General features: G+C 42.1%; 5 protein-coding genes and 1 long non-coding RNA gene across 8 annotated transcripts; 4 read left to right on the forward strand and 2 right to left on the reverse strand.

The window, feature by feature from the left end:
- The first annotated feature begins 221 nt into the window (after positions 1-221).
- Positions 222-7,600, forward strand: LOC103981122 (auxin response factor 15). Of its 3 annotated transcripts, none has more exons than XM_009397724.3 (10): positions 222-1,325; positions 1,428-1,484; positions 1,764-1,946; positions 2,130-2,214; positions 2,742-2,832; positions 2,912-3,076; positions 3,661-3,780; positions 3,853-3,928; positions 5,939-6,101; positions 6,193-7,600. In XM_009397724.3, the coding sequence occupies exons 1-10, from the start codon at positions 1,005-1,007 to the stop codon at positions 7,104-7,106; spliced, it is 2,175 nt and encodes a 724-aa protein (XP_009395999.2). In that variant the 5' UTR covers positions 222-1,004; the 3' UTR covers positions 7,107-7,600. The 3 variants fall into 3 exon arrangements, with proteins under 3 accessions (XP_009395999.2, XP_009396001.2, XP_065005162.1); XM_009397726.3 differs by having other exon boundaries at positions 3,661-3,738; XM_065149090.1 differs by having other exon boundaries at positions 232-375; positions 471-1,325; positions 3,661-3,928.
- Positions 7,601-7,751: 151 nt separating this feature from the next.
- On the reverse strand, positions 7,752-10,178 carry LOC103981652 (uncharacterized). Its single transcript, XR_010496228.1, has 2 exons — positions 8,596-10,178; positions 7,752-8,249 (listed from the first exon to the last, which is right to left on the reverse strand). It is a non-coding gene; the product is annotated as an uncharacterized LOC103981652 (long non-coding RNA).
- A 163-nt stretch (positions 10,179-10,341) lies between these two features.
- LOC135637349 (probable receptor-like protein kinase At2g42960) lies at positions 10,342-14,781 on the forward strand. The gene is made up of 8 exons (XM_065150047.1): positions 10,342-10,944; positions 11,279-11,951; positions 12,082-12,186; positions 13,192-13,314; positions 13,453-13,623; positions 13,725-13,854; positions 14,089-14,298; positions 14,401-14,781. The coding sequence occupies exons 1-8, from the start codon at positions 10,785-10,787 to the stop codon at positions 14,530-14,532; spliced, it is 1,704 nt and encodes a 567-aa protein (XP_065006119.1). The 5' UTR covers positions 10,342-10,784; the 3' UTR covers positions 14,533-14,781.
- A 194-nt stretch (positions 14,782-14,975) lies between these two features.
- LOC103981653 (glucose-1-phosphate adenylyltransferase large subunit 1) lies at positions 14,976-20,931 on the forward strand. Its single transcript, XM_009398396.3, has 16 exons — positions 14,976-15,321; positions 15,420-16,386; positions 16,818-16,940; positions 17,354-17,527; positions 17,727-17,819; positions 17,927-18,010; positions 18,092-18,147; positions 18,625-18,718; positions 18,847-18,959; positions 19,021-19,093; positions 19,223-19,303; positions 19,447-19,533; positions 19,616-19,720; positions 20,178-20,284; positions 20,355-20,415; positions 20,491-20,931. The coding sequence occupies exons 2-16, from the start codon at positions 16,165-16,167 to the stop codon at positions 20,590-20,592; spliced, it is 1,575 nt and encodes a 524-aa protein (XP_009396671.2). The 5' UTR covers positions 14,976-15,321; positions 15,420-16,164; the 3' UTR covers positions 20,593-20,931.
- Positions 20,932-21,200: 269 nt separating this feature from the next.
- On the reverse strand, positions 21,201-21,749 carry LOC135635294 (abscisic acid receptor PYL12-like). Its single transcript, XM_065146272.1, has one exon. The coding sequence runs from the start codon at positions 21,747-21,749 to the stop codon at positions 21,201-21,203; it is 549 nt and encodes a 182-aa protein (XP_065002344.1).
- A 1,222-nt stretch (positions 21,750-22,971) lies between these two features.
- LOC135634537 (dihydroflavonol 4-reductase-like) lies at positions 22,972-24,737 on the forward strand. Its single transcript, XM_065144899.1, has 6 exons — positions 22,972-23,174; positions 23,273-23,442; positions 23,542-23,736; positions 23,820-23,979; positions 24,074-24,266; positions 24,349-24,737. The coding sequence occupies exons 1-6, from the start codon at positions 23,066-23,068 to the stop codon at positions 24,596-24,598; spliced, it is 1,077 nt and encodes a 358-aa protein (XP_065000971.1). The 5' UTR covers positions 22,972-23,065; the 3' UTR covers positions 24,599-24,737.
- The last annotated feature ends 2,581 nt before the right edge of the window (positions 24,738-27,318 follow it).

The raw sequence follows: 27,318 nt of genomic DNA on the forward strand, positions 1-27,318 counted from the left end.
CACGTCCAAACAATTCTGTAAAGGGCAGTACAACACGATAGCTTTGCTGTGTCCTACAAAGCAGGGTGGCAGGAGGAGAGGCAAGCATCGAGCAATAATGGACACAGCACCCGGGGGTAAAGCAGATGAGCTCTTACGTCTTGTCATCAGAGAGAGAGAGAGAGAGAGAGAGGCGACAAGGACAGCCACAGATTAAAGGATTAGATAAAGAAAAGGTCGGTCTCGTGGTAGTAGGCCAAGTAAAGCGGCCCCCGGCAGCTCTGCTGCCATGCCCTCCCCTCTCTGCTCTCTTCTGCGCCCGCTGCAGCCGTTACAGAAACAGCTGCTTCAGCAACAGCAACACAGTCCCACCGATAAAAGCGAGGAGAAAGTGAAGTGAAGAACTGAGACACTGAGTCCTCTCGCGCGCTGTCTCTCTCTCTCTCTAGCCATTTGATTCAAGCATTGACACGGGGCCAGTTGCTGTGCAGGAGCAGCAGCGACGACGACCGCATCAAAACGAAGCTGCGACAGCAAGCGAGAGAAAAGAATGTGGTGAGGGAGCGAGAGATAGAGATAAGGGGAAGGGGGAGGAGTTATGGAGGTCGGGGCTGCAGAGGGTACGGAAGAGGCATGGTTCGGGCGTCGCTTTTGACCCTCTTCCTTTTGGCAAAGCTTATGTCTGGTTAAGGAGCCCGAGATAGAGGTGCGGTGGGGAAAGGGAGAAGAAAAGCCGAAGCTTTTTTGGTCTTTGGCTCTTCTATTTAGCTCTCTGTCTCTGTTCCTTTGCTCTGCTCTCGACTCTGCTTCTGCTTGTCTCCCGCCTCCCACGCTTGTCTTCTGAGCCCTGAGCCTTTAGCGCTCTCCCCACATGCGTCGCTTCACCATTCCTGTGTTCTCGCTCCTTCCCTCATCCTTAGCTTGACCAGCATCCGACCTGTCCCCTCTTCCCCTGCCTTTGGGTCCTCCCTTTCTTGGTTTCGCCTTTTGGGTCCTGTGCTGCTCGTTTCTTTGGTTCGGAGACAATGGGGATCGATTTGAACACGATAGAGGAGGAGGATGAGGAGCCGGAGCACCCAGCCCATGCCGCTCCACCGCCCGCGGCAGCGGCAGTTGAGGACGCGTTTCAGGGAACGCCTGTGTGCCTGGAGCTGTGGCACGCCTGCGCAGGGCCCCGTATATGGTTGCCCAAGAAGGGGAGCTTGGTGGTGTACTTGCCGCAGGGGCACATGGAGCACCTCGGGGACGGCGGAGGCGGCGGCGCCGACGGTGGAGGGAGAGGGGGAATCTGCCGCCGTGATGTGCCCCCTCATTGCTTATGTCGTGTGATCGACGTCAAGCTCCATGTTCGTTTGTTCTCACACGCTGATTTATACCATTTCTTCTAGGGTTTCTAAAGGTTGGTTCTTTTTTACTTGGTCTTGTTCTTTGGTGCTTCAATAACGCAGGCTGATGCCGCTACAGACGATGTGTACGCTCAGCTCTCTCTTCTTGCCGAAAGCGAGGTAAGGCTTCTGCTTGTTCTGGATTTGCCATTTTATGGACTAGCAAGCTTCCATCTCTCTTCAAGAGTGTGAGGTTGGTCATGTGTGGCTGACCTTGACTTAAATAAGGGTGTACCTCATGCAAAAATGAGCCGTCGTGTCCAATTTCAAGCTTGCCCAATATAAAAGCTGTGAAACATGAAACACAATTTGTCGGGACTGTATTTTGGTAGCTATTCTGATTCATTTTCTGGCATTTGAGTTCGATTTGGTTGATCTTGCAACATGTTTTTGGCTCAGGATTTTGAACGAAGAATGAAGATGGGTGAGGTTGAAGGAAATGAGGAAGGAGATGATGTTGAGTGCATAAACAGATCCTCTGTCCCCCATATGTTCTGCAAGACCCTCACTGCATCTGACACTAGCACCCATGGAGGGTTCTCTGTGCCCCGCCGAGCTGCTGAGGACTGCTTCCCTCCCCTGGTGACTAGATACCCTTAAACATGAGCTATTTTGGATTTGATTTTGTGATGATATTTGTTTAGGGTATCTAATGCGAAATGGATACATCGCAACGGATCTACCTCCATCAAATATTGTTTGTAGCTTTGGGCATAGATATTGCTCTGAACTTTTGTGTTTTGCCTCTTCCTCTTTCTGAATTAGGATTATAAGCTGCAGAGACCTTCGCAAGAGCTTATTGCAAAAGACTTACATGGCATGGAATGGAGGTTTCGACATATCTATAGAGGTATATTAAGCAAATCCAGATATTGTTCACATTTTTATTTTCAAATGCTTGAACTTTCAGCTAAGAGTGCCTCAAAAACCTTTTCTCTTTATACTACAATGCTCAGGCAATTTTGACTGCACATTTGTGCTCAAAGACTTTGTTGTCATTTGTTCTCATATTCTTGTGTCGTATCATAAGACAACACTTAGCTATTAGTTTTCGCTGGTGGATAGAAAGCTGATCATCTTAAAGCATTTAGTTGAAGATATTGTTTCTGCCAATTATCCACGCCACCATATATGACTTGCTGAAGAAGATTATTTGGAATTTTTGTGTGGAGAAGTTCCCTTTGGAATGATCCATATGATGTATAACAACCAGTACTTGTTGGAATGCACCATAGTTGTTGTGCATGTGATTTTCAATCCTTTTAGAGATCTTAGTTGTGAATATATTATGAATATGTCACATTACTTAAACTACCATAGTCCTTGCAAAATTCAATTTATCTGCTGCTGCTGATGTTTGAGTTGTATGCATTTTAGGTCAACCGCGCAGGCATCTTCTTACAACTGGATGGAGTGCATTTGTGAATAGGAAAAAGCTCATATCAGGAGATGCAGTGCTCTTTCTTCGGTAGGCATTATCAAAATGTTGCTGACTATGTAGGCGTGAAGATCATTTACATGAATGAGAGTTTTCTATATGTGAATAGGGGTACTGATGGGGAGCTTAGATTGGGTATTAGGAGAGCAGTACAATTTAAAAGCAGCAATCCAGTTTCAGCACATCCAAGTGGGAACTCGACTCTTGCTACATTGGCCGATATTGCTAATGCTGTGTCCACAAGAAAAGTATTCCATGTCTATTATAACCCAAGGTATGTTTGGTTGCAATGGAGTTATGCTCTATATAAGTTTACCTTATACATATGCAAAAGCCAGTTCTGTATTTACAGGAAGTACAAACACCATCAATCATATTCCAGAAATCGTGACTGTCTTAAGTATTAAGAATCTTTTTTTTTCCCCCCTAAATCCAGACCAAAGTTGGAGTGTGCTATTTCTGCACAGGATTGCTTTTATTCTTAAAATAAAAAAGCTGTATGAACTCTGAAGGATACACAACATGGTAACTTTACAAGCTGCTCACGTCAATGATTCTTGATCTAAGATAGAAATACAGATGTCATTTTTCTCATGACGGAATTAGCTGGCCAATTAACTGTTTCATGGTTAATTGTCCAAGGATGCCTTAACCCTATATTCCATAGCACTTCTTTTGTTCTTTTTTAAATGGAGTTTTCTGTTTATCTCAAATTATGCTTTGTGTTTGTTATACCATGTAGCTAAATGACAACTCATTATTCTTTATGAGCTTCTTCATTCTTAAGTGTCAATAAAAGTGAAATATCATGTCATCGTAGTCAAGATGGTTTCTAAAAACCAAGTTCCAATTTTGCAGGGCAAACTCGTCGGATTTCATTGTTCCATACTGGAAATTTGTAAAAAGCTTCAATAGTTCCATTTCTGTGGGAATCAGGTTCAAAATGATTTATGAAAGTGACGATGCCTCAGAGAGAAGGTTTGATATACGTTCTTTTTTAGGATTTAAATTGAGATGTGTTGAATGTTGTTCATTTACCTTTTTCTATAGGTCCACAGGACTGGTAACTGGGATCAGTGACGTGGACCCTGTAAGATGGCCTGGTTCCAAGTGGAGGTGTCTGTTGGTATGCTTAAATTCTTAATCCATGTTTTCTTGTACAAGCAAATAGTTCTCTTGCCAAGACTATTTACATGAAATAATATGCTGTTAGATCTTTGATAAGAGACATTTTGTTGGAGGGTCATCCTTTGCACCTTTCTTGGCCTACTGTATCTTTCCATTTGCAACTAACCCATTGCAGTTCTGGATTTGATCTCACTTGAGCCATTTAGTGGTTTTTTCTCCAATTTGGATGGTGCACATAGGTATAATATACTGTCAAGTAGATTTATTTGCAGCTTACAAAAATTGCAAGATCCCTATATAACAGTCTAGCTTAATCTGCTTGTTTACTTTATCACTATATATAAATCATGTGATAGAGATTATCAGAGGACAATGCAAGCCAGTGTAGGTTCATAACCTATAACTCAATCTAGGTCTTCTCTCCAAGGTAAGCATGCATTTCCTATTTCTTGAGGGATCTTAAGGGGCACAATACTTGTGTTTCTTATTCTTTTACGCCCAGCTAATTATGCATCTCTCAAAAGATACATCTTGTCATGACCTAATCTCACAGGATAATTGACTCATTAACTTGATAGCCTGGAACCACATGACACAAAATGCTCAAGTTCAAGATAATATTTGTAAAATTATATAATCTTATAAGTCAACTCATTTCTCCCATTTCTGATGTACGATTAAACCAAGATAGCACAATTAAACCAAGGCCTAAATATCAAACATAATCCAGCACTTTTAAGTTCAGCCCATTGATGACCATGATACGCCTCTTGCTCCATTCACAAGTACTGTTTTCTTACTTAGGCACCTTATCATGTCTAATATTAGATCCACTCTTGATATAACTAGGTTACGATGGGTCCAAATGGATAACCAACTTATGAACCATTTGACCTAAAATGCTTATGATCAAATCAATAGTAATAGACATCTAACCCTACAAACCAACTTAATTCTCCTTCCATAGCCAGGATTAAACTATAGTGTCACATATCTTCATCTGTGTTATATATATTATGAGATGCCTCCCACATGCAAGGCTTAGTATGGTTTAATGTTGTTGTCATATTGTTTTGAGGTGCTTTACTATTTAATGGCATATCAAAAGTTAACTTTCTTCTTTATACTAGAATTCGTAAATACTTAATCATTTACATCATTGCCAGTTTAATATGACTGAATCTAGCAAGAAAAGGCATAGGTTCATATGTACGGTGCTATTTAAGACCCATGGACCTTGCCAACATGATAATTGTTCTGAGAGATACAGAGGTGTAGGTAATGTTAAGTGGTTGTTTCTGACAATTATCTGCTTAAGCAACCATAACCTTTGAAGTAATTAGGTAAAAATTCCGTGATCGATATAACTTTCATTTCGATTGGAGGCATTTTTTTATAATAAAGTTTCCATTGCTGCTGAGACCGAGGCATGGGCTGGCTGAGGTTGTTGGTGGGAGTAATTAATTCTATTTGGACTTATGTTCTATCCATTATGATGCTAAGTGAGACACCCTGGTTGGTGCATTATGGCCGAGCCCCATCAAGCTGGATTCCTATGCTCACATCTCAAAGTTGAAAGAAAACCTTTTAAGTTTGTGTTTTTTATAATTTCATGTTATTTTATCTTTCCTAAATTCAAGGCTAATATTGAATACAATCTGGACTCATCATTTAACCCACATTACTTGTTTCTATTAGAAACTGACGGTTTAACATATCAGTTTTCTTTCTTGTTAGATAGCTTTCTTCTGTTCTTTCTTCTCTGTTATTTGTTTGATGTTTCTTCTTAGTTGATCATCGTCATGCTGTATTTCTTAGTTCTTCTATATTTTATTCAATAAATTTATGTGGTAGCATAACCTAAACTTTCCTCTAGAATGAAAAAGATCTCTCTTGATATGTCATTATCCACCTTATGTCTGTACTATATGCAATTTTGAAATATCAACTTTTTTTCTTTAATTAGCATCGTATTTCTGATTTGAGATATATTTGTTCTTCATTGCAGGTAAATTGGGACGTTGATGCAGATAGTAATCAACAGAATAGGATATCCCCATGGGAAATTGAACCGACTGGTTCAGTTTCGGGCTCTGGCAGCCTGTCAACAGTAGGTTCCAAGAGGGCCAAAATCGGTCTTCCCTCTGTCAATATGGATTTTCCAATTCCGAGTAGGTCTTTGATGTGTTTCATAATTGAAACTCTCCAAAGCTCAAAAACATTTCCTGCATTATTTCTAATGCTTGTATGCAATTGATGCAGATGGAAATGGTTGTCCAGACTTGAGGGAATCTGCAAGTATCCACAAGGTCTTGCAAGGTCAAGAATTTATGAGACTCGGTGCTCCAAATTGCATTGGTGTGACAGCTTCTCATGTTTTCGGGATTGGAAATCCTCAGTACTCAGAGAAGGGATGTTCCACTGATGCAAATGGCAGCATCATAGGTGAATCTGTTCCAGGAGGTAGGGTCAGAATCCCACATGGAAAATCTGACTCGTCCTTCAATCGCACAGGCTTTAGTGAATCTATCCGATTCCAGAAGGTCTTGCAAGGTCAAGAAGTTTTCTCAAGAAATCCTCCTTTCCTTGGAGCACCATGTGATGCTCATGTAAGGAATGGTGTGTACGGCCAGTTTGATGATGTTCACACATCTCGTGCTGAAAGCAGATTGCCTATAGCACCCCATGGATATGTTACTCTTCTTCAACAGTCTTTGCCATCAATTCAAGCATTTTCCCCATCTTCGGTGCTAATGTTTCAAGATGCAAGTTGTGTATCTCTGTCAGCTCATTCTATGCCTGGCATGAATTATCAAGACAGAGGTGATGAAGGGTGCCGCTTTGCCATGTTAAATGGTTCAGAACCCTTGCATAGAGAAGAAGCAAACTTTCCATCTTGGCCTCCAACAATGGCTTGTCATTTTGCCAACCAGCAATGCAAAATGGTAAAAGTCCATGATCCTGTCTTGGATGGTAAGCTGGACTTTGAAAACGAGCGAAGTGTCAGCCGAAAAGGTTGCAGACTTTTTGGTTTTCCCTTAACCGAGAGGATTCCTGTGGCAAATTTAGTCGACAAACCTCCTCCAGTCACTCCAGTTACTTCAATGCCTCAAATGCCTGCTAAGCCCGTCGGGTGCAGCAGTGCCCTTTATGCTTTGCGTGCAGCTCCAATTTAGGACTTCATCACTGGAACAAACCCGAGTTTCACATGCATCCAAATGCTGCAAGCAGGTAAATCATATCTGACTTGAATTCCCAATTATTATTCAGATGTCCTGTTGAACAACCTGGAAAAGGATGCCATGTCCTCGATACCTATAACAAGGATGATACGGTGCTAGCCATCGATGATCCTTAGCGGTTTAAGGCTACCGTGCCAGTATGCGGTCAGCATTTTGCAAAGTAACCGGACTGGATTACTAAATTAGGTTTTCAACTAAATTATCAACCGCAGCATTTTCTTGTTTGGTTTCTGATGCATTTAACAGTCAGCTACTCTGTCATTGTGTTAGATTGTACTATTTGTTGAGCCTCTGTTGCAGTATTTTATGCAGTCTGGTCTAATGTTTGCTTAAGTATTGTTGGTCTTTGTTTCCTGGTCATTTGCTTTGGAAAGCTGGGATTCTACCTGTTAGTATTGTCATATATATAAACTGGTGTTTTAAGTCAATATGTTCGAGTCCAAAATTTCTGAAGCTTCCAACAATTAAGCAAATCTATCAAGAACAGTAATCAAATGTTTTGAGGGCATCATGTTCTCTTCTAGCTGTAGTCAATCATAAAAAAATAGACACAAAGAATGAGCAACCTTCACATGCATATAGATTTGGTAATCAAATGGATTACTAGAAAATTGGAGAGTATCCAAATTTCACAGCCTCACCTCCTCAATTTGAGGCAAAAAATAAACAAACCAATTTGATTGGAGAATAAGCTGATTATTTAACGTTTGTGCAATAGAACAAACATCTGCAAGTGTAATTCTCACATCAAGCAATCTGAGGAGTTCCAACCCTCTTAACTGCTACCAAAATAAGTTGAGTTGAATCCCAGCGAGAACCATATCTTTGAGCCACAAATTTGATCTAAACTTTGTCGAGCTAAGCTGAGCAGATACATCATCCTTGACCTTTGGCAAAGTCGTTGAACTCATCTCCTCAAACTAGTCCCATCTTTTTGATCTGATCACCTGAGAGATCCGAGTGAGCACTTCAGTGGAGAACTCCACATTTGTTGATTCCAAAGCCGGCATTACCATCCCTTGAAGCAAATGTAGACGTCTCAATGACTTCTATGTGGTCATCAAATACCCTTTAGATCTAAAAAGATGAAAGATAATTGTTAGAGCTGTTATAGAGCATGCTGTATCCATTACAACATTAAGGTTCTTTATTTTCAGACATTTTATTTGTAGATTTTGGTGTCATTGATTCACAAAGCATACACATCAAGATGAACAACATGCTAATCAATCAAACACTGTAAATGCATGTGATAATGGACCACAGGTTAGTCCCCATGAATTATTGCATATAGGCAATCAGGAAACCTTTTTTAGCATCAGCAATGAATGATTTAACTATATCACTTTATGTCGAGTCGAGGACTGGTGTCAAAAGGAGAGGAAAAATAAACAAAAACCAAGAAAAGTTCCAGGAATTTTACCATATCGAGTCAGGGAACAGTAGTTTGAAGTCGACTATAGAATCTCTACCAGTAATCCTTGCAAGAACAAATTCCATCTTTGAAGTGATGAAACCTTATCCTGTCCTGTGTTCATCAATCCAAAGGCAATGGCTAATTTCTCACCATGTATAGACAAAGCAGTCTCCTTGTCCTCCTCATGTATGTCAAGCAGCACCTCTCCAACTTCTTGGCTCCAATTCGCTGATGATCCACCAATCTTTCATGCTACAGGCATTGAGCAAAGACACAAATGTCACTTTATCTGGAGGGATGTTTAGTGCCTTCATCCTTTCAAAGAGCTTAACTGCATCATCGGATTTTCCATGAATAGCAAAGCCACTAAGCATGGCATTCCAAGGCCGGGCGGTGCATTTGGGACTGCCTTCAGCATTGAATACATTCCTGGCGGATTCTATCTCCCCACACTTTGCATACACGTCAATGAGACCGGCAAGCAGTCTGTCGTTCATCTCGACACTCTCTTTCTTCATGAACATGTGAATCCATCTTCCTTGTTCTTGTGCAACAAGATTAGCACATGCCGCAAGAACAGTGGTGAGAGTAAACTCATTGCCTCTAAGAAGCAACCTACCTACAATTGGCTGGGAAGTTTAAGGAAGGCAGCATTCAGGTGGTCACATAGAAGACAACCCTAACATCAACATTAAGAGGTTTCTCCAGCACGACTCTTGCTGATCGCACCAAAACACCCAGTTTCTTACCTGCACATATCCCGCAACAATAGTACTCCAAGAGACAACATCCTTTCTCCGGCATTTCATCAAACAACTTCCTCGCACGGTCGACATCTCCACATCCGACGTATCCACCGATCAACGAAACCCACGAGAACATGTCCCGTCGGGCGCTTCCGTCAAACACCATCTGCGCGTCGTGGACCGACCCAAAGCTACCGTACACCCGGACCACCGCGTTGGAAACGAACACATTGGTCTCAAGCCCCCCCTTGAGGGCGTGAACCCTGACCTGCTCCGCCTCGGCCAAGCCCAGCCCGCGGGGCCCGCACGCGGCGAGGAGGGAGGCGAAGGTGTACTGGTTGGGGACAGAGGAGGAAGGAGGCGGGCGAGGAGTGGGCTTTGACGAGGGTGTTTTAGGAGAATAGAGGATGCGAGGGGGAGTGGCAAAAGACGAGGTCGGCGTAGGAGAGAAGAGGAGGAGGGGCAGTGACGGCGGCAGAGGGCGGAGGGGAGGAGCTCGAGGAGCTTGCTCGGTGGACGGGATGGAGGAAGAGAACGGCAGTGATCAGCTTGGCGTGGGCCTTCTTGATCCGGACCAGAGTCTTGCAGGAGTGCAGGAGGAGGAGGAGAGGGTGGTGGGAGCTGAAGGGTTGCAGGGTGGCCGTGGTGGCATCGACCGGCCGCAGCATGGCGAGACGGCGACGAGAGAACGATGGGTTACGTGCGAGCCAAAGAGAGACGCGGCCGTAACGCCGACGAAGGACTCGACTTGTCTCCGCCAATTTAAGGGGTGGGGTCGTCGACCCGATCCGTCGACCCGACACGAATCCAACACGACATCAGTGACATGGAATCTGTCGAATTGGAAACCCGCACTGCTAATCTAAGCAAGCACGTCGTAATGCGCCAACCAAATTGCCGAGCTTGAAATAGCCTTGTGAGGGCAGAATAGTAATTTTGGGACCTGAAGAATCCAACACCTGCACAAACTGCACAGGGGAGGAGGCGGCTAAAATGGTGAGTTTACTGTGAGAATGCAAAGGCAGCAAGCTGGATTTGGAGCTTTGTCTGCTAATTTGACCTCATTCATCCTCTCTCTCGTGTTTATTCTTTCTCCCTCCCTTTAATCCCATTTTATAATGTGTTCTCTGTTTCCTAAAAGTCCAATTCTGTACTTCTCTCTTGCTTTCCTTTCCTGTTCTCTTCCCCTCCCCTTCCCAAGGAAAACCTTTGGCTGTCCTCACCAATGCCTCTCGGTCTTAGATTTCCTTCAACCCCTTGCATCAAAGAATACGATGCAATCACCGACCATTTCACCTAAATGCCTTATTCCCTCCTTCCAATCTCTCAAAGATTGAGAAAAAGATTAGCTTTTTTCCCCCTCTTGGTCCTGTGCCAGCCATTCCTTGTTTCTTTGGTTTTCCTTTGATGCTTCTTTCCTCATTTCAATCAAGGGGTTTCTAAGAACACATGCTGGCTTTACTCTGCTGGGATGCCACTGTAGCCACGTTTCTTCCTTCGTTTCCATTGAGTTGTTTTGGGGCTATTACTTTTGGTGTGGAAGCTTCATGTCTTAAAGCTCTGAAGAAGCCCTTCGCTTGGCAAGATCAACGAGATCAGACCACCAGAGGTAGTAAATCTTTTTTCTGCTGTTATCGTCCCCAAATTGCTAAACATTGATCCATTAATGTTGATGGTAATATCTGCACTGGCTGTAAGATATTTTTCCTTTTATCACGTTCGCTGTAGTGCCTTTGTAATGAGGTTTTCTAGCATTTCTGGGCTTTCATTATGTTATTGTGGAAATTTCTATTTATAATTGGGGAATTATGTTGCATTTAATGGTTGCTTGACATTCAGTATATAACCAATCTGTTGCTAGATCAAGGGATGCCCGAATTATACCTATATAATGCAAATCATTTGCTCAAACATTCACTGATTATTGCCTCTTTAAATTACAGAAAAGAAAATGTCAGCTAATGGTCCATTAAATGCTGAATTATCACAGAAGACACCAGTTTTTGGTCTGAGACTTTGGGTTGTGATTGGCATCTGCATTGGTGTATTAATCGTGTTTATTCTCTCTATTTTATCCATATGGATAACATCCAAGAGGAAGACAAGGATACTTCACAACATGCCAATCTCACATATTCCAAATGTCTCAAAGGAAATTGCTGTGGACAGGGTTGGTAACCAATGCTTAGCTCAAAGCCTTCAGGAGCGTGAAGGGCCTTTCTTCCGCTCACATGACAAATTTAGTGACATGGATTCGGGAAAGACACTTGCCCACCTGACCAGGAGCAAATCAAGTGATGCTGATAATGTTAGCCAGTGCAGCTCTGCCTACCTCAATGACAGGGCTGGGAGTTCATATTCTGGAGATGAAGGCAGCTCGGGACCCACGAGGAAAGCATATCCAGCATATGCACTTGTATCTGCATCTCCTTTGGTTGGATTGCCAGAGTCCTCGCATTTGGGTTGGGGTCACTGGTTTACTCTAAGGGACCTTGAGCTTGCTACAAATCGTTTTTCCAAGGAGAATGTCCTTGGGGAGGGTGGATATGGAGTTGTTTATCGGGGACGTTTGATCAATGGAACTGATGTTGCAGTAAAGAAGCTTTTAAACAATCTGTAAGTTCATAACATAGCGTCTGCCAATCACAATCACAATCACAACTACTTTGACTCATCATCCTTTGATCCATTTGGTTCATAATATTTGCAATAGTTTCCTAATTGTGGCTCTCTCTGGATCATGTAGGGGACAGGCAGAGAAAGAATTTAGGGTGGAAGTGGAGGCCATTGGTCATGTTCGACACAAGAATCTAGTGAGGCTTTTGGGATATTGTGTAGAAGGAATTCATAGGTGCATACTTTTTTCCGAATGATCCATTTCAACATATTTTTTTAGTGTTTGCCCTTTTGTATGATTGGAATTTGTCAACACAGCGACTATAACCTTACAAGAAATGATGGTTAAAGGTTTCTTTACCACCACAATCTTGTGCCAATTAAACCAAAGTTACATAGAGAAACACATGCAATGGGAACAAAATGTTTATCATATTGACTGAACCCATCAAAATTGTTGACACGTGTATGCTGCAACAAATCGAGTCATTTATGATCTTGCAATTAAATTAGCTGAAGCATTAAGTCAAAACAAACTAGCTCATAATGGATGGTACGAAAAGACATTTTTTTCTCACATCATGCATGAACGAATCTGAAAGAGACACTAAGTATAGACAAAGAATCAACAGTAAAGGAGGAAAGCTCCTCTGTCATGATATGCCAATGGCATCTAGTTTTATAAGAAGGAAGCATATTGGTCTCCCGCAAATTTCTTCCTCGTCCCTAAAAGTGGCCCTTGAGGATTTCGTTGAAGTAAGTGCACTCATAGCAAGCATAGTTCTCTGTGGAAAACTAGAAAGATGTTGCAGATATTTATTGCAATATAAGAGGAAAAATTTTTTTTTGCTTAGTACAATCTAGTCTCATATCTGGGAAACGTGTGATCTTTCATGCTAAAGAATGATAAGATATGATTAGTAAATATTTTGAATCACCTGAATTCTCCAATTTCTATCTTAGTGTGTGTACTAGAAAGTAGTTTTGAATAATGAGATTATTTAAATGGCTTAATTTCCCCACTGTTTGGCAAAGCAAACAAAGCCAGTGACATCCCTATTGAACATGTGATACTCCTCCGGTTCTGACTAAGAATGATAGTTTTGCTACCAAATTTATGTTATCGTTTCTGTAAGCTATATGCATATGGACAACCACAGAAGTATTACATGCTAATGATACTTGTGGATTTAAGTTATGTTCAATGAGCTGGTTATGTAGATCACCCAATATTTTGTAGGATGCTTGTGTATGAGTATGTCAACAATGGGAATCTAGAGCAGTGGCTACATGGAGCTATGCGTCAACGTGGTGTACTTGGTTGGGAGAACCGCATGAATGTCATCCTTGGCACTGCAAAGGCGTAAGTCTTGTTTCCAAAGCAAATCATTGACCAACACATACTTTCTCTTTTGGTTTTCACATTTAAATTTTGGTTAAAGGTCATATCCTTGTTAGACTGTTAATACTATATTGATGGTTAACTGATCATGGCTTTCAGGCTTGCTTATTTGCATGAAGCAATTGAACCAAAAGTTGTGCACCGAGATATTAAGTCAAGTAACATCTTGATTGATGGTGAATATAATGGAAAGATATCTGATTTTGGATTGGCTAAGCTTCTAGGTTCAGACAAAAGCCATATCGCCACTAGAGTAATGGGAACATTTGGGTAAGTGGGTCATCGGTGTATGCTTCTTTTTTTATTTTGCAATAAAATTGCAGAAAATTATAGCTAGCATGATGAATACATTCACTTTTTAAAACTATCAGGTATGTGGCTCCTGAATATGCTAACACTGGACTTTTAAATGAGAAGAGTGATGTTTATAGTTTTGGAGTACTGGTACTGGAGACTGTGACTGGCAGGGATCCTGTGGATTATGGCAGGCCGGAAAATGAGGTGTAATCAACAAAACCTACATACCGTTTAAATTTATCTATTCTGAATTGCTTTCTTCATTTCTTGTCTCTTTATCTAGTATAATGACATGATAAACTTGAACTTCTATTGTCTAGAAATTTAGATGCTTGGCATGGACCATCAGCTAAAATTTTCACTGTATTTGTGCATTCTCAAATTCTTCACCTGTTCTCGTGATGAGATCAGTATGCATTTCTTTCTCTCTATTGCCAGGTGAATCTAGTGGAGTGGCTTAAGATGATGATTGGAAGTAGAAGGGCAGAGGAAGTACTAGATCCAAACCTTGAGGTCAAACCAGCTACACGGGCTCTTAAACGTACACTATTAGTTGCACTGAGATGTGTTGATCCTGATTCTGGTAGAAGACCCAAAATGGGGCAGGTTGTTCGAATGCTTGAAGCAGACGAAGCATCTTATCGTGAGGTCGTAATCTTCCTTATGGTTTTTCATACAAACACTAATAGAAATGAATTGTCCTACGATTGAAGGCAAAATTACTGACATCTACATTTATTTCTTAAAAAGGATCGGAGAAACCGAAGGAGTCAGCCAGGAAGTACAGAGATAGAGGCCCTGCAGGAGAGTAACAGTGTGAGCGATCTGGAAAATAGAGTACGAATACGAGAGAATCGAACATCCGAAGGGTTTCAAGCATAAGGGTGGTCATCGTATGTACATCAAGAGTTCAGCTATTCACATTTTCCCTTTTCTAACAATTCTGTGTCATCTGTTTGAGATCGACCGCAAAATATGTTCTTTTAGTATGCTGTTATTTCAGCCAGTATCAATTAGGTGAGCCAAGAGGAAGAGCAAACTCATCATTTTGGAAGTGTGTGAAATCCTACTTATATTTCTTGTACAGATATCCATCTTTAACTTGGAAATCTTAATCAGTGTTATATACTATGCCTCTGTCTATTTTGTTCTTTATTTCTTCTTGTCTCCCAACTGTTCAGTTGTCTTGCTCTTTACTCTTATGTCCGTAAAAGCATGAACACAAAGCATTCCTTCTTCTGCACTCTTCCAATAGTGGTGTTCCCCCCATGATGTCTGTCTTCTAAGGGTTACAGAGCATTCCTTCTTTCTTGTTTTCGTATCCCGCTGTCATCTTATTCGAGTATCCACCAACCGATACTGGAATTAGCTCCAACTCTTTGTGCAAAAGACTGGTTGCTTGTGTGTTGCATGCATGATTTGCGGCTCATTCTCCCTCTTTTCCTCTACTCCTACATCGTAAGAAGTTTCTTTCCTGAGAGACGTTTGCATGGACATTCCGTCGAACAGATGTGACGAACTCCTCAGCTCCGCGTTGGTTTGATCGGGTCGGATGGATTGAGCCCGGTCGCGGGCCTCGAACGGGCTTTCGTTTCAAGTAGGCTCAGCCCGTGAGCAGGCCACTCAGTCTCCGTTCTACTTGTGGCTGATTTGATGGATACATTTGTGCAGGTGGAGCTTCTAATCTTACTGTTCCACCTTCGCTTGAGCTTAATCAGGCCTATGGAGTTATAATCCTCCTCCTAATACCGTCTTGGGGTGTGCTGCAGGTGACCAAGCATGGATAAGCGCTGGAAGAATCATCAGAGCTGACGGCCACACAACAAATGTTGACGTCCAGGCGCTCAAGAAGGCACGGAGAACGTGGAGGAGAACTCCGAAGCCACTGGCAAGACTATAAGCGCAAGACAACAAGAGCCATTGGCATGGACACCACGACGTGGTTGGAGGCGGTCTCCATGCGGTTTTTCTCTCTCAATCTCGACGTGATCGCTCGTTCACACGCCAAGCGTCTCCGCCGTTCTCTAACATTGCTCCGTTCCACAGATTCTCAAGTATGTGATCAGCGTCTGTGGACAAACAAGATCAACCTCAGTAGTTGGGAGGTGGGTTCCAAACTTGACCATAAGACTTGGATTGAGAGATCTCAGCAATTTTGGAGGACCTAAGATGAGCAGAGCAAGCAGGACTGTGCTCCATGGGCTCTTAAAGCTTTGGTTCCTTACATTGAGAACCTTGCCTATAAAGTTGTGGTTACTCGGTTCTCTTACACTCCTAGAGATAGAATGTCATGGCTGTCGCATTAGCTAAATTTGGGCGAAGGTCCTGCATCTTCCATTGTTGGAAGAGTGAGGCAAGTGTGCATCCAAAATGACCTTCCAGTACTGGAGCTGCCTTTGGGTTTTGTTCCCGTGATCTGCTCACGTTTTGGAGCACTTCAGATCTTGACAGCTCCTGTTGTTCTTATCTTCCTTTCCTTCTTTCTTCCTGGGGAACGAGGCAACGATTGCACCCATGATGGATGCTAGCAGTGTGGGTTTGAAGAGCAGTGCATGCTTAAGCCAAATAAAAGGGGGAGTTCTTGACGCTGAGGAGAGTGGGTTTGCAGTTGGCTCAAGAATCATGGCCTGGAAACCGAAGGTGGTGAGGAGCGCCAAGAACTGCTGCAGCTGGGTCGGAGAGTTCAAGGCAGGAGCTGGAGTTTTTGCTATCACTTCAGCTGTCAACAAGGAGACTGTAAGCATCTGCTCCTTTCTTGCAGAAATTGGTGAGCAAACATTTGTGTGGATAATACATGTATATTATCCTCTGTAAATTTTTTGCTAAAATTTGTGATTTTATTGACATGTTTTGCAACTAATAAAGTCTATGCTTTATGTAATATACTTCTGTTTGATGTTTCAGTAGCTCTTAGACTAAATAGAATGGCATTATCTTATACCTTAAAGAAATGATCAACCCAGCTAAGGAAGTGTATGGAAGATGTGATCGAGGAATTCTTATTTAGTTCTTTGGACTTCCACATCGATGTTATTATACCTTTATCTGTTTCTTAATTTCCCTTTACAAGTTTGATTAGCCTTTGGTTTCTGTTTCTGGTTCAGAGTTAGATCAGTAGCATTCTCTTTGAAGAAAATGGATTCAGGATCACTTTACTGTGGTTGCAGGTCTTTCAGGCACCAAGGTTTGGAAAACATAAGCCGGATGCCAGGAGTGTTGCATCCATCATTTTGGGTGGAGGGGCTGGAGCTCAGCTTTTTCCTCTCACAAGTACCAGAGCCACACCTGCTGTAAGAAACAAGCTCATATTGCATAGGATGAAAAATGTCTGTTTCATGGTTGTGATCTTGAATTCTTCACCTTTTCTCTTCACGTAGATACTGTGAATTTTTTCCTGAGAAGCTTTCAGACCTTTGGATTTCTTGCCTCATAACATCTTTCTGAATAACAGACTAAATTGTTTTGAGCATCTTTCATCAAGGTTTAAGAATTATAATGCTGCAAAGGAGTTCGTTGGAGAGTTTTGGAATATTGTGGATGCTCGATTTCTTTGAAAGCTGATGCTTATAGAAGTTACCTGTTCTGCAAATGCTCTAACACACAACCTTTATCTCTCCAGATGTTCTTTTTCTCTTTATTTTTTAACTGAAGCAAGAATTAGATTGCCAAGATGGATGTGTTTGATCTATCTTGTTCTATGCAGGTTCCTGTTGGGGGATGCTATAGGCTTATTGACATTCCAATGAGCAATTGCATCAACAGTGGCATAAACAAGATATTCATCATGACACAATTTAATTCAGCTTCCCTAAACCGTCATATTTATCGTACATTTAACTTTGGCAACGGAATCAACTTTGGTGATGGATTTGTGGAGGTAATGTTTCTGATTTGTTGGCTCCATGCATCACTTGGCCACCATGGCAACCGTGTTAAGCTTAGTGGTTTCGAAAGCATTATTGAGTTCAAGTATTTTATTTATCTGAACACCGATGAAATAGCTGATTAATGATTGTATATGTTTACTAAGATTTTGATTCCTTTTTCAATAACTAGTCATTTGGGCTCATAAGCAGGTTTTAGCAGCTACTCAAACACCTGGTGAATCTGGAATGAACTGGTTTCAGGGCACAGCATATGCTGTGAGACAATTTACTTGGGTATTTGAGGTGTGCTCTCTCGATCAAGCAAATCAAGAACAAGAATTCTTATCCTTTCTCAGAGTAAGCTTCTTATACATCAGAAGTTTCTGATTTTGATCTGTGCTTTCATTCAGGACAACAGGAATATGAACATTCAATACATACTGATTCTATCTGGTGACCAGTTGTACCGTATGGACTACATGGACTTTGTGCAGGCATGTGGCCTCATAACTCACCCATTCCTTTTTAATTTCAATCTCTTTTAAAAATACTTAAATGACACAAAACATCTGCAGAAACATGTCGATACTGGTGCTGATATCACCATATCTTGTGTGCCTGTTGGTGCCAGGTATGCAATGCCGAAAATGTCGCACCTAGAAGTATATGATTATGTATCTGCGCCTTCATCTAGCTGTATCTGTAAACCTGTTTAAATATCACACAGCTAAAAACATTCTAATGCTTCTTTCCAAGTTTAATCTTGGCTGTTGTTGATAATCTGCTCACCAATGTTATCGATTAGTAGCTGTCTTCGAGGAATCTGAAGTCATGCATTTTCCGTAAACAAAGCATTGATGAAAATTTTTGTGGTGTATCACAATTTCATTTCTGGAAACAAAGAACTTATCCTTCTCGGATATTTAATACAAGCTTGCTACCATTTTTGTTGTGCAATATATCATATATATTTTTTCCTTGTCCACTATCTTGAGCTTGATGAATTCTTGATTAGTTACAAGCATGCTTTTAAACTTTCTCTACTTTGTTCAGTTAGTGGTAAAAAAAACCTTTACACTAAACTAGCTCTTCCTGCTCCTCATGGAAGCCGAGCATCTGACTATGGACTAATTAAGATTGATAAGGCAGGCAAAATTATCCAATTTTCCGAGAAACCCAAAGGTGGTGATCTGGAAACTATGGTGAGTGATTTGTCAAAGGCCTTTTTTTTTTCACAATCTGACAGGAATGTGCTGCAAATATCTCCATGAACAACTAGAATTTGCATTGAAGCAATGCACATAACATAGATGCACTTCATGTACTGCAGAAGGATGAAAACACCCTCTTCAGATTGTCTCATCAAGATGCTAAAAAGTACCCCTATATTGCATCAATGGGGGTTTATGTCTTTAATCGAAACACTCTTCTGGAGCTTCTAAGGTATGATGATATTGCTCTTTCAGCCTCTTTAAGGATGTTTTACTTGGTGTGTGTCTTACAGGTGGACTTATCCGAAAGCAAATGACTTTGGATCAGACATTCTTCCTTCTGCTGTGAAGGATTACAATGTCCAGGTTTGAATACAATTATTTAAACAAATCTTAACTCATCAAAGAAGTATATCTCTCTTTTTTTGGTCAATTAAATGAAATGTAATCATCTCCCAATGTTGCCCATGGACCCATCTGATCTTTTCTTGATAGGCTTATATATTCAAAGATTACTGGGAGGATATTCGAACAATCAAATCATTCTATGATGCAAATTTGGCACTGACAGATCAGGTTGATGTTATGCATTAGAATATATATGCAATAGCATGATCTTGCTTATTTGCACTTAGGAGGGTAATGAAACCATGGACATGTGGATGCATTCACTTGCGAAAAACAAATTGCAAAGACTGATATAAACATTTGCACTGCAGCCTCCAAAATTTCAGTTTTATGATCCGAGAACACCCATTTTCACATCACCTCAATTTTTACCACCAAATAAAATAGAGCAATGCAGGGTATGTGTTGGCATTAGCAGTTTGCCAATTTCTCATCTTTTTTATGATCTTTAGGCCTCTTACATTTGAAACTACTGTACAGATTCGCGATGCAATTATTTCCCATGGATGCTTCTTGCATGAGTGTAGCATTGAGCATTCGGTAGTCGGAATGCGGTCCCGTGTAGATTATGGTGCAGAACTCAAGGTTAGTAAAATATGCTTCCAACCATTATTTTTTATTGAATCTTTTACCTTGTCAAGCTCTATTTTTTTCTGTATCAGAGATCTGCTGTGATTTCCTTGGAAGCTGCATACTGAATATCCACAACAAAAGGACAACAAAATCATACATATGCCAAGAATTGACAAGTAGTCCTTGATCAAATGATGAGAATAACACCAATGCCTAAGCTAATGCTTTCTAGTTCTAGCTCTCATACTTGAAATTTCACAGCTTGCCATGATAGGTTGCATTATGCTTCTGAATCTCTTGCTTTTTAGTATCATTCTTAAGCATACAAAACTGAAATTGAAGTCAGATCAAAAGTCAATCCACTGTTGTTAACTACAGCAGCTGACCATGCAGCAGTATTTGTTCTTTTATGGCACACTTGTAATCCATGTTTCCTAACTAGCATCATCCTGTCTTTGGATCTTCTCAGCATACATTGATGATGGGTGCTGACGTCTATGAAACCGAAGCTGAGATTGCTTCTCTACTGGCAGAGGGCAAGGTTCCCATTGGAGTGGGAGAGAACACGAAGATCAGGTGAGACAAACTTCCATGAAACATCCAAGCTCAGATACAAAGAGTTCCGAAAGATTTCTGTGCTTTCCAGGAACTGCATCATCGACATGAATGCCAGAATAGGAAAGAATGTGGTCATTGCTAACAGAGATGTATGTACAAATAATAGATCATTTGTTTGATGCCTGGCATAAGGCTTATATTTGATCATGCTTGTTCTGTAACAGGGTGTCCAAGAAGCTGATAGGCCAAGTGAAGGATTCTACATCAGATCTGGAATCACAACAATTCTGAAAAGTGCTACTGTCAAAGATGGAACTGTCATATGAACTGATGTTTCTCCATCTGTTTTTATGATGCATTTGGGAGGGCACTGACAATAGATGTTGTCAGTATTTTCTCGGAGGAAGACTAGGACTGATGGTTGTGCTTCTTCAGCAAAACACTTGTGTACAAGTTATGAATCCAAAATCATGGATTTTTTCTTACTGAGAAGGGAAAAAAAATAGAGAATCTAGTCATGAGCATACATATTCAAGATTTGAAAGAAAGTCAATAATATTTTGTTATGGTTTTTTATTTTAAAAATGGAAACCTCAAAACTTCTTTTCTATTTACCTTTCATTTTCTTTCTTTCTTTTTTTACTCATCATTCTTTTAATTGTATCTACTGCTTTTATAGATTAATTTAGACATTTTAATGAGAATCTTTTGTAAGACACAAATGATACCTAAAACACTTATTCTCATTTTATTTTCTCAAACTTTTTCTTAGATACAGTTGCATTGTTTTCTTAATTTTTTATTCGGTCATATATGTGTGTGTGTGTGTGTGTGTGTGTGTGTGTGTGTGCGTGTGTGTGTGTGTGTGTGTGTGTGTGTGTGTGTGTGTGTGTGTGTGTGCATATATATATATAAGAGATAAACTGCTTACAGGTTATGGTAGTTCATAAACTGCCATCCGCTCCGCAACGCTCGCCAGCGAGATGAGGTTGCACCGGATGATGGTGTCGACGAAGACGCAGGGGTCCTCCTCCGTGTTCCCTGGAGGCACGTCCACCACGTACGACTCCACCACCACGGTCCCCTCCCCTCCGCCGCCCTCGTGGAGCGACGTGGTCGACTGGTAATTGCTCAGCCGGTGGTCGCCGCCCACGACGGAGAAGCTGATCACGTGCCGCTCGTCGTCCAGCGCGTCGAGCCGCTCCGTGCTGGTCCCCGCCGGCAGCCCGGACACCAGCGTCACCTCCCTCATGCTCCCCACCCTGCCGTCCCCGGCGCGCAGCCTGCATCCCTTAAGGAACCGCTTGTAGCCCTGCGGCCGGTCCAACCGCCGCAGTAACGACCAGACGACGGGCAGGGGCGCCGCGACGTACTGCACGTTCGCTGAGCGGCACTGCCCCGGGGCTTTGTGCCGGCTGTGGTACCGCCTCATTACGTCGTGCATCGCCGGACTCGCCGCCACGGGACTCGTGAACAACGACATCGTCGTCAGAGACTGCATCCGTTGACTTCAGCTCCCCGGTCGTCTCTTACTATTTATAGACTCGAAACGAAGTGTCGACGCCATGCCCGAGTCACTGTGTTTTGTCTGCGTGGGAACGACCTGTCCGACCCGTACAGAGATTTATCTGAGCCTGAGGATCTCGTCACTGCTCTGGAGTCGACGGATGGAGATGGCCGTGGTGCGCGCGAGGAAGAGGACAGAGAGCGGCTAATCTTTTTGGAACAGAATCCGGATGACGTGGGGAGGCAACGACAAAGCATCAGATTCGGAGGCGCAACAGGTGGCGTGTGCCCACGTGGCGCTCGAAGAAAGGCGTGCACTCATTGAAGACAGTATCATCACCACGCATGGTCTGCACGTATAAGTTTACGCTGGTGCAATTTTTAGGCACAATATGTACAGTTTTGACGTACTTTGTCGATAAAGAAGCACAAACCAAAGTCAATAAATAAAAAAAATCAAATAAACCTTAATGTCACACATTACTGTAAATGGTCATCAGATGGTTTGTCGACCTACATCTCAACAATATAAAGCTCAGGCGAAAATTAAAGTGATAAACCATAAATCTATACCTAGAAATCCGATTCTCCCAGTAATAATTTAATCTCTTAAGGCTCTCTACCACACTGTCCTAGATACGTTGCTTAGAGTGTGCTATAGGTAGATTGACATTATAAGATTGTCGACAATATAAAGATACCAGTTCAATAATACTTAGTCGATACTGTTAAAATCCTGTTTCGAAAAAAGACAGTGCATGCACGACACATCAGTTCTAGGAAAGAGTGTGTGGTGCACCTACCCTTCGTGCGTTGAAACAGGGGCTCTCATTGAATACAAGGACTGGACTTGGCGTTCCCACTGCTCCATTTAGTACAAGGAAGGTTAATTCGACGGATTGACTCCTACCAAACTCCACCTTTGTGATTGAGATGGGTATGAACAATAGGAGCTTCGTCACCTCAGACAGTGGACACTTCTTGGACCCCCCCAATCTACCACCGTCCGCGTTCTTTACATAGTTCCGTGACACGATTAGGCACTTCAGGGAACACACCTAAAGTTCATACGACTTCCTCTTCTTCGTTCGTTGGAGCATGAAAATTAGATGAGCCACGTTCCAATCTACCGCCATCCTCCTTCTTCTTCCTCCTCCACTGAGAGAAAGCCAGATGGAACAGCCACCATCTCTCCCTCTGGTTTCGGTCTTTAAATACATCTGAAGGAGTAAGGTTCGGCATATCAGAATCATCAGTTTAATCTCAGAGAGGGTGAGAGAGAGAGAGAGAGAGATGAAGGGATCGGTGGTGGTGACCGGAGCCTCGGGATACGTCGGATCATGGCTAGTTATGAAGCTTCTGCAGAATGGATACATCGTCAGGGCCACCGTGAGAGACCCCTGTCAGTATAGTATATTTCTCTTTGCATCTCGCTCCCTTGCACATGAAGAGATCAAGCAGGAACAGCAGATACTTGAATGGTTTGTTGTCTTGATGCAGCGAATCAGAAGAAGGTCAAGCCTCTGCTAGATCTTCCGGGATCGGCTGAGCGGCTCTCGATCTGGAGAGCAGACTTGGACGAGGAAGGAAGCTTTACTGAGGTGATCAAGGGATGTGAAGGAGTGTTCCATGTGGCCACCCCCATGGACTTCGAGTCCAAAGACCCTGAGGTAGCTCCATTAATCCTCTTCTCTTTGCAGCATGCAGCCTCTCTCTCTCTCTCTCTCTCTCTCTCTCTATGTATATGCTCAAGTCCAAGTTGCTTGTAGAATGAGATCATCAAGCCCACCGTTAATGGGGTTTTGAGCATCATGAGGGCCTGCAAGGAAGCCGGCACGGTCAAGCGCGTCGTGTTCACTTCCTCGGCGGGCACCGTCAACGTGCAGGAGCACCAGCAGCCGGAGTACGACGAGAGCTCCTGGAGCAACATGGAGTTCTGCCGCCGCGTCAAGATGACAGGATGGGTACGTACGTATGTCACTCCCATCTTCTGCTTGTAGCAAAATTTGAATGGGGGAGAATAAAAGGAAATGATCTTGTACTGCAGATGTATTTCGTGTCCAAAACACTGGCTGAGAAAGCGGCGTGGGAGTTCGCAAAGGAGAACGGCATTCACTTCATCAGCATCATCCCGACTCTGGTGGTCGGTCCTTTCATCACCACCACCATGCCGCCCAGCATGATCACTGCGCTGTCACTCATCACAGGTACTTGCAGAAACACGTAGCAGCGGTACTTTCGACAGAATCATCAGCCCTGCATGTCTTAGCTGTTGACTGCATCATCCATGCATGCAAGCAGGAAACGAAGCTCACTACTCGATCTTGAGGCAAGTTCAACTAGTCCACTTGGACGACCTGTGTGACACCCACATCTTCCTGTACGAGCACCCGAACGCACAAGGAAGATACATCTGCTCCTCCCATGACGCCACCATATACGACCTCGCAAAGATGTTCAAGGAACGATACCCCCAGTACATCATCCCTCAAAAGCAAGTGCTCTCATACTCACCCAAACCACTTGAGATGCAAGCAAGAAAAGATCTATCTAAATAAGAAAGCTATTCGTTGTAGGTTTGAAGGGATCGACGAAGGCATCTTAAGGGTGCACTTCTCCTCGAAGAAGCTCATGGAGCTGGGGTACAAGTTCCAGTACACGATGGAGGACATGTTCGACGAAGCAATCCGGTCGTGCTGCGAGAAGAAGCTGATACCTTTCCGTACAGCCGAAGGCCATGGCAGCGAGATGGTGAAGAAGAAACCTGTGAACTCAGCATCAGAGAGAGTGAGTGAGTTCAGTGAAAAGGAAGTCCTGATTGCTTAGGGAGCGATCTCTGCCGTATCATAGAGAGTTCTTGTGCCGCATCAGCACACATGCATGATTTAGTTTCATTGGCAGAATGGGATTCTGAGTCTCCTTGATGAACTTTTACCTTAAGAAGATTGAGTTGCTTGTCTTTGCAGACTGCTGATTCCATTCTTTTCTTGATTGGATCGATGAAGACCCATGTCTGAGCTTTGATCATAGCCTACCGCAATGCACCAAAATTGAGACCATAAACAAACGTTTATATATTATACATATATATTTTTTATCAGGATTTATCACTAACATTATATATTTATCACTCAGGAAATAATAAATAAGATTTAGTAATATATCGTACAAAAAAAAGGCGACAAAAAAAAAACCAAGAAAAAGTCCACAAATTTAATGACAGGGACGATGTCCACATCGAGTCAGAACATAGGCTCCAAAAACCCTGTTTCCTGTGTCGGAGGAGACAGGTGGTCTCACCTCAACGCGAGAGTTGGATCGGCCTGCGTCGATCGGGTGTACAGTCTCACGCACAAAGCGCCCACGACGCACCAATAGCTGTCGTCCAGCTCTAAGTACACACATCGATGACGACGCCAACCCGACGCGAGTCGCCCGGCGTCTTCTTCGACCATCGCCATCCGATTCCCGACCCGAGAAGGAGTTCGTCGCGTTGCAGAAATATGCGAAACGAGAGCCGGCTTGGTTGTCATCGCCCCCTTTTGCGTCCAAATATCTCGCTTCCCACCACCACCAGAACCATCACCGAAGTGGTCGCCGACCAAGAAGAGGACCGACCGCTACATCCTGGGGCTCGATCTTTCTGACGCCTGGACGACTGCCAGATCCAGCTCCCCTCTGCTTCGCCCCCCTACTCGTGCAGAATCCCAACACAGAGGTGGTAACCCGAACTTGTATGTTAATTGGTTGGGTCATAAACACAAACAGTTGACCGTCACTTGGATGTAGGACGATTTTTCCTCTACGCACACGTCTTTTGAGATCAAGCAACAAAGAAAAACCAGATTTTCACATAGCACACCTAACCTTGGCCATCTGATTAATTTAGAGGTAATTATCGTTTTTCATATTTGTATCAAAAATATTTTCTGCATGACTTAAAAAGGTGCTTTTCTATACAAGAATATGTTTATAAAACCCTTCAGAAGTTTGTGGATTAGGATATATTGTTGAATATGTAATCGCTTATAAAGCTTTTTTCCAGCCTATGACAAATGTGACACCAATGTTTATCTCATGCAATAAGAGTTGCATGAAACTTTTTCTTCTTGATCTGCACAAAGGATTGCTTTTTCTTTTTAGTGTGATCTTAATTTAGCTACCTTGGATAATTTGGTGGTTTCTATTTGAGCACCATGTATGCTATTCAAGTTCCTTCGATTTTATACTATTGTTCTTCTAAACTTGCTTCTCTGCTTAAAGATCGCAAATATAAAGCTACTGGCTTAAGTGTGGAATAAAATTTTACAAATCATGTCAGGTCAGTTTGTCTTATGGAGTATAATTTTTCACTGATAGTCTTCCTGAACATGTAATGTGCTTTGTCGAAAATCATGTTTCACCAGTCTATTCTTATTTTTTTACTTCTGGAACAAAACCATAGCAGTTCATGAATAGCTAAAAGCTATTGTTGAATTAGATATAGCTAAAGAAGTACGCTATATGAAGCATACCGTCAAGAGAATACGTGGACTAGGTGTGGTACTGGTGGGTCAAAAAGCCATTGTCAAACATATGTTCATAAAAAAATTAAGGCTTGTGAGGATGTTGGGATAATATCTCTGATTGCAGAATTTCCTGAAGATTGTGCAGAAGACTAAGTAGTAATGCTGTACCAACTTTAATCAAGATCCATTAGTCCATGGTGTCCTAATGCAGCTCTACTTTTGCTGCAAGTAATTTCAAGAATTACACTAGAACTTCAGGTTCAGAAGGTTGCATTTTACTTTTTCTTCGTTCGCTTTATTTGCTCGGTAACTTAGTTTCATCCAAAGATAACATTCTAATTGCTAAGATGTACTCCAAAGTAAGTTGAACTCACTACTTTTTTTATTGACTTGGAATCCAAGATTTGCCATGATATGCACCTTCCTACCATTTTCATTGGACATTGTGATCTATGTTTAAGAGTATATAGGTTTCTTTTAATTTGAAAAGCAATACCTCAGTTGGTCAAAGCTACTTTGTTTTTTAATGCTGGACAAGTTGCACGCAGCACATAGATGAAGAGAGAATTTTGAGTGCTGTTTGTGAAAGAACGTTGATGGTTTCCATCTACTAAACATGGGGAATCTCACTTTGAGAGGCAGAGAGAACCTCTGTTCATCATCAGTGCTGCAAACGCTTGAACTGAGTTGCTACTCCGTTCAGGTGCCAACCGATGGAAACATTGACCTTTATTGGGCAAAGCAATGTCGTAGGCTTACCAACTTATTTGATGTTGCACGTATAACATAACTTTTTTAAAAATCTCTGTATAAACATTTATGTTAATATCAATGAGATTTTTTTTTTAAATAGCTTAAATATTTTTTGGATAAGAGATTAGTGTAAATGTTGAAGTAATAATACAAGGAGCCCTATGGGTGACTTGAAAAAGGAATTCAGTCTTCTATGATATTACATGTATTCAATGATTGTCTACAAGTTAATGGAAACATCTCATTCACTTTTAACTTTCATTTTTGTTACTTTGATACTTAATT

This window comes from Musa acuminata, chromosome BXJ3-4 (genome assembly GCF_036884655.1).
Source record: "Musa acuminata AAA Group cultivar baxijiao chromosome BXJ3-4, Cavendish_Baxijiao_AAA, whole genome shotgun sequence".
Taxonomy (NCBI): domain Eukaryota; kingdom Viridiplantae; phylum Streptophyta; class Magnoliopsida; order Zingiberales; family Musaceae; genus Musa; species Musa acuminata.

What these genes read in the sequence shown, in the direction of transcription:
- LOC103981122 (XM_065149090.1), top strand. Translation starts at nt 1,005, where the DNA reads ATGGGGATCGATTTGAACACGATAGAGGAGGAGGATGAGGAGCCGGAG. An exon ending in GATGCAGTGCTCTTTCTTCG is followed by an intron (nt 2,833 to 2,911) that starts GTAGGCATTATC and finishes ATATGTGAATAG; the next exon opens with GGGTACTGATGGGGAGCTTA. An exon ending in CATGTCTATTATAACCCAAG is followed by an intron (nt 3,077 to 3,660) that starts GTATGTTTGGTT and finishes CCAATTTTGCAG; the next exon opens with GGCAAACTCGTCGGATTTCA.
- LOC135637349 (XM_065150047.1), top strand. Translation starts at nt 10,785, where the DNA reads ATGCTGGCTTTACTCTGCTGGGATGCCACTGTAGCCACGTTTCTTCCT. An exon ending in ATCCTTGGCACTGCAAAGGC is followed by an intron (nt 13,315 to 13,452) that starts GTAAGTCTTGTT and finishes CATGGCTTTCAG; the next exon opens with GCTTGCTTATTTGCATGAAG. An exon ending in AGAGTAATGGGAACATTTGG is followed by an intron (nt 13,624 to 13,724) that starts GTAAGTGGGTCA and finishes TAAAACTATCAG; the next exon opens with GTATGTGGCTCCTGAATATG.
- LOC103981653 (XM_009398396.3), top strand. Translation starts at nt 16,165, where the DNA reads ATGATGGATGCTAGCAGTGTGGGTTTGAAGAGCAGTGCATGCTTAAGC. An exon ending in GTACCAGAGCCACACCTGCT is followed by an intron (nt 16,941 to 17,353) that starts GTAAGAAACAAG and finishes TGTTCTATGCAG; the next exon opens with GTTCCTGTTGGGGGATGCTA. An exon ending in ATAAAATAGAGCAATGCAGG is followed by an intron (nt 19,534 to 19,615) that starts GTATGTGTTGGC and finishes ACTACTGTACAG; the next exon opens with ATTCGCGATGCAATTATTTC.
- LOC135635294 (XM_065146272.1), bottom strand. Translation starts at nt 21,749, where the DNA reads ATGTCGTTGTTCACGAGTCCCGTGGCGGCGAGTCCGGCGATGCACGAC.
- LOC135634537 (XM_065144899.1), top strand. Translation starts at nt 23,066, where the DNA reads ATGAAGGGATCGGTGGTGGTGACCGGAGCCTCGGGATACGTCGGATCA. An exon ending in TGCGCTGTCACTCATCACAG is followed by an intron (nt 23,980 to 24,073) that starts GTACTTGCAGAA and finishes GCATGCAAGCAG; the next exon opens with GAAACGAAGCTCACTACTCG. An exon ending in CAGTACATCATCCCTCAAAA is followed by an intron (nt 24,267 to 24,348) that starts GCAAGTGCTCTC and finishes TATTCGTTGTAG; the next exon opens with GTTTGAAGGGATCGACGAAG.